At 31.1% G+C, this 5,369-nt stretch overlaps 1 protein-coding gene across 1 annotated transcript; it reads right to left on the bottom strand.

Moving 5' to 3' along the window:
• Positions 1-717: 717 nt before the first annotated feature.
• LOC101504205 (probable WRKY transcription factor 69) lies at positions 718-4,268 on the bottom strand. Its single transcript, XM_004487525.4, has 3 exons — positions 3,872-4,268; positions 3,600-3,743; positions 718-1,457 (listed from the first exon to the last, which is right to left on the bottom strand). Exons 1-3 carry the CDS (start codon positions 4,249-4,251, stop codon positions 944-946), a joined length of 1,038 nt encoding a protein of 345 aa, XP_004487582.1. The 5' UTR covers positions 4,252-4,268; the 3' UTR covers positions 718-943.
• Between the last annotated feature and the right edge of the window lie 1,101 nt (positions 4,269-5,369).

Raw genomic sequence — 5,369 nt, forward strand, 5'->3', positions numbered from 1 at the left:
TATCATATAGCACCGCCACCGCCACCCGTACCATGGACTTCATAATTAGCTAAGCATAAGCCAACAGTTTCATATAATTAACCAAACTATTAGCCACGTAGATACTATCAGTTTGTTAAAAGCATCATATTTGTGTTTTAATCATGTAGCATATAAAAGCCCATAAAGCTTTTTGTCAGTTTCATATATTAACTTTAACAAATACAAGCTTGGCATAAGCTCTATGGAATTGCAATATTGGCGTACATGCCCCAACGACTATTTTCAATGCATGCACCTTTCATAAAAACTAGATTCCCAATACACTAAATACATAAATCAGCCGTGTAAAATGATTATGCGTGTGCATGCTTAACCTACATATCAAACTATATCAGCTAGCACTCATGATCTTCATGGACCTATCATCAATTCCTGCATGCAAGTTAACTTATCCAACAGATTATGAGTGAGAAATAATCTGGCTATCTACTAATGTTTTAACGCAAGCAATCAGATTAAAAGTGTGTACAAATTCCATTTATAATGTTTTTCTTCTATTCTGACTATTCATAATATTTATCCAACTTACTACTAAATTAAAATTCTATGATCAGATCGTTGTTTGTTGCTGGAAAGAATCTCAGAAAAATAATGGTAGACTTTCAGTTAATTAATGCGATGCATGTGAAGGATTGAAAATGTATTAAATGTACAAAACAAGAAAAGTATTGGATAGAACAATAATGCAAAGTGTAGCCTGGCCTGCAAATAATTATTTATTTATTAAAATGTACAAAGCAAAATTATCATTAAAAAAATTCCATGATCTGTAATAAAATAACTTATTCAATTCTTTCTTTATCTAACAATAATTCATATTTTTTTAATAGCGCACGATTTTCAGGCCGCGAATATTATAATCACAATGCAAAGCTGGACAAAACAAAAAGGTTCACCAGCGTTATCCTGTGATGCCGCCACACTGAATCACACTCCCACTCGGAATATTCCTCTGCCGGAAAACCGCTGAACACTCCGGCAACTCACCGAGATCGGCAAACAGCGATTCATCTTCCTCCCTCATCGTCAGCGTCAGATCCTCCACTTCTCCGCAGATCGGGCTTACAAGAACGCCGGTGGATGCCACGTCGTCGAACCACCCGAACACGGCGTGGTGGTGGTGACTGAGAAGAATCGTTGAGTCGCCGGCTAGTTCGAAATCGGGATGTGCGGCGAAAACGGTGAGATCCTCGGGATGGACAGTGGTGGCGGCGCATTCGGCGGAAGAGTCGCCTGTGGAGGGAGTTTCGACGGTGACAGTTACGGCGGAGGAAGAAGAATGAGATTTGGGAAGAGGGAGAGGGTGGTTGTGTTCGTAGGCGTAAGTGACGAGGAGGTTTGTAGGGTCCACACGGCTTCTTTCAACTTGCTTCCTAGCGGGACACCCTTTTGAACTGCTACATCGGTAGTATCCCCTGCATTTTTCAGATTCAAATTCATTAGTTAATTGATTAATTAATTAAAAATATTATTGTGAGGAGAAATATTTTGATTTGATAATGTAAAAAAACATTAGTGATGTTGATTGGGATGATAATCCAAAACAACAAGTGAGAATGGTGTACTTTTATACATCTTAAGCGCGTGTTCTCAATCACAATTCACAATTATATATTCATTGCTATATTTTTTTGGTTTTTGTTTTTAGCTTTCTCTAAGATTCTTAGTTAATCATTCTCAATAGACTCATACATGGTTTGAGGAGTTGTTTATGATAACAGGTGATAGATTTAACTTTCTCTCTAATAAATTAATAATTACTATTTATCATTTCAAAAAACAATCATTTTCCAATTGCAAAATAATAATATTAATAATAATTTTAAGAGATGATAGTATAATACAAATTCACACAATTAATTTAAAAGTCTCGACTTTATAAAATTCTAAGCAATGTTAACATTTGGTATCTATCAATGCTAGCTACTCCTTCACATATATCTCATTTTTCTATGCTTTTTTAAATAAGCAAAACAAAATTTTATTTTTGATTCAGTAAGCAAAAATAATTTACTAACAAAAGATTAATCTTATGCACATGTTGTGCTAAATATTAGAAGAAACAGTAGAAGAGAAATATTTTTCTGTGGATTTGCAACAATTTCCATGACAAAAACAAAAACAATGGAAGCTAACCTCAATTAATTCAATATTAATACTCTTATCAAGAGTGAATTAGATTCACTATAAAAGTTCAGTAACTTATTATTTCTCTTATATTTTTTTCTCTTCATTATGTCTATGATATTTGATTATTTAGGATTTTAACACACATTAAAAAATGATAAATTTATACAAGTATAGACTTGTTTATTCATAATTTATTTAGTAAAATAAAATTTATTTAATATACTTTTAATATATTTAATTGTATCTTAATTTTTTAAAGAATTAACTTAAAGAAAATGAACAAAATTATTAACAAACATATTGAATTTATTTTTTGGTTTCTCACATATTGTCTCAAATGCAGAAACGATATGGGGTCCAAGCTGCTAAAGCAATGACATTAGGCCTCCCAAAAATATTATTATTTTTAAATATATTTAAGCCTTAAAACATTAAATAAAACAAGTAAAAAAGTCTCATAAGTGTAAAATAAATACACTCATTTATCTTTAATTACAATATTTTACTTTACAAAAATAAAATTAAATGAAATTATTATTAGCATTAAAAATGTTTCTACATAAAATATTCAAAATATTAGAATCGGTCCAACTCAACTATACACAAAAAGTGGTTCCCCATATTATGTGAAATTAACACCTTATGTTAAATTCAATCTTGTTGATTCCAATTTTTATTTTTATATTTAGTTGTGCATTAATGTGTCAGCATGTTTAAATGTGCATGTTAGCACAATACTATATGCTTGTCTGTTTTGGTAAATGCAAATGTTGCATGAAAAACATACATGCACAATCTCATAGGCTCTTATCCTGCCACTATATAATCTACAAGATAAATTTGTTTATCCGAGTAAAGCTTAAAAAACATAATTTAAAGTTATAACTTCATAAACAAATAATTGAAATGTGCATACAAGATAAACTACAAAAATAAAACAAAAATGTTTTCTCTCAGAAACAAAAAAGATCAAACTTAGAAAATGACGGCTTCTATAGTTTAAGATTGTTATATTCTTTTCTCTAATTATTATCAACGGCGTGACCGCAACGCGGTTCAAAGCTCGCGTGTGCTATCACAACAACCAAAGTTCCTAACTACCACCACCATAGCATAATCCATAATGCGCATTTTAGCACAGCCACCCTCAACCGGCTTTTCTACGCTGATGGGTGGAGACAGCCTCTATCCTTCACACACAATTCCACCATGCACTTCCAAATTTCATTTCAAACAAGCAATTAAATTAATTTCATTTGAATTTGATTAACTTCTAAATTTAGTTCATATTCCAAAACCATATTTAGTATTTTTCACTGCAATTAACTTTCCATCTAGATGCCTTAAACTTAAGCTAACATATGACATAATTATATATCTAGCTTAAAAATGACAATTATGAAAATCAATTAGTTAAAAATATGTACCTGGGATAAGGGGAGCCTTTGATGGGCTTTTGGCCGTACTTTCTCCAGGCCCACGAATCCGACGGTGGATATGTCTCTCCTTTGCTTTTAGATCCTTCCACCTCACCGATTGGTATAGTCACTACCCTCTTCTTCATCTCCTTCCTACGTATAGTATCATGAAACATAAAACACTTCAACGGTTAACTACTTTTAACTTCCAAATTCACAAACCCAAAAATAATCCATAAAAATAGAGAAAATATAAAATTAAAAAAGAAAAAGCCTGAAACCTTTTCTTGGGTGATGGTTCTTCAGTTTTTGTGTCTTCACAAGAAGAAGGAGAAGCAGGGGCAGCTTCCGATATGGGTTCGGGCTCGGGCTCATCTGGGTCAGTGACATACAATGGTTTGGTGTTAAATCTACGTTTGTACATGATTAATGGTAATAATAATAGAAGAAAGTTGATAAATTTTTTGAGTAGTTGATTAGTGTAGAAAATGGTGATTGGGAAAGTGGGGTCGCCGGAAAAAGAAGGGAGGGGTGGTGGTGAGGAGAGAAGGAGGGTGAAAGTGAGAGAAAAGAAGGGATTGGGATTGGTGTTTAATATGAGCCGCCATGGTGTGACAGATTGGCAATGTAGTTTATTGTGGACGTGCGAGCAATACATCATTTAATAAACATTATAAAGAAAGGTTTTTATTTGATATAGTAAGGTTCATGATAAACATAAAGTTTCTTTGCATTCATTGGTTGCTATCTATTCACTATATGTGTATCATAGGGTTAGTATAATGGATCGATTATGTATGGGATGTGCTGCATTATTGTCGTCTTATTTTCAAAATTGTTTATATATATATGTAGGTTGGTTTTGCTGGCGAGGCATAAATTGAGAAAATAAACCGAAACGAGAATACAAAATTTGACTATGTATATATGACATTTGATAATAATTATGTGTTCCTTTAAATCATTTCATTTCACTCTATTTTAATAATATAACATAAAAAAGTAACCGATTTGTATTAATTGTCAAAATAAAATTTAAGATATCGACAATACTTGTCTATTATATTCATTCATATGTATTAAATTATGTACATGAGTTTTTTTTAGATAATGTGAATATTAAGGGTTGATGATCAGTAGAATGCAAGGAATTTATAATTATAGTAGGATTTTGATAGAATGATATTTTGGGATTAAGATGTAATTAAATTTCAATATTTATAGTCTACTTACAAATAAAAATAACAAATGAAAAATTAGATAATGTAGTACACTATTAAAATTATTCCCAAAATACTACTATGCAACAAGTTGCTTTTCCACTATTTATTTACAAGTTCTAGGCAGAAAATTTATATATGTCTGCGCCAAGACTTACTACAAATAAGGGAAATGAAGATGCAAGAGCATATTTATAGCTTAAAGAATTTAAACTATTTATAGCTTATTTTTTGTTTAATTACAATTTTAATTTTTATATTTTATCCAAATCATAATTTCGGTCCTTTTATTTTTAAAATTGGGATTTTAACCTTTCAATTTTTCAAATCTTATATATTTTGCTCACTTGTGAAATTTTTTTAAAAAAAAACTTATATTAGAAACCGAAATGATAGATTTAAAAATGGATGAACAAAAATCTTAAATTGGATAAAATAAAAGGTGGGAAACTACATTGATCAAGCCAAAAGTTTTATCTTCAATCAGAAAATAAGAGAATTCATTCATGAAGTATAAATTCGATGGAATTAAAAAAAAAAAACTTGAAATAAAGCTCCG

The sequence above is a fragment of the Cicer arietinum genome, chromosome 1 (genome assembly GCF_000331145.2).
Source record: "Cicer arietinum cultivar CDC Frontier isolate Library 1 chromosome 1, Cicar.CDCFrontier_v2.0, whole genome shotgun sequence".
NCBI classification, from domain to species: Eukaryota; Viridiplantae; Streptophyta; class Magnoliopsida; order Fabales; family Fabaceae; genus Cicer; species Cicer arietinum.

Bases quoted from the DNA above. Each gene is read 5' to 3' on its own strand.
- LOC101504205 (XM_004487525.4), bottom strand. From the start codon at position 4,251: ATGATGTATTGCTCGCACGTCCACAATAAACTACATTGCCAATCTGTC. The intron at 3,744-3,871 runs GTTTCAGGCTTT...TACTATACGTAG, and splicing joins GAACCATCACCCAAGAAAAG to GAAGGAGATGAAGAAGAGGG. The intron at 1,458-3,599 runs GTACATATTTTT...TGAAAAATGCAG, and splicing joins AAAGGCTCCCCTTATCCCAG to GGGATACTACCGATGTAGCA.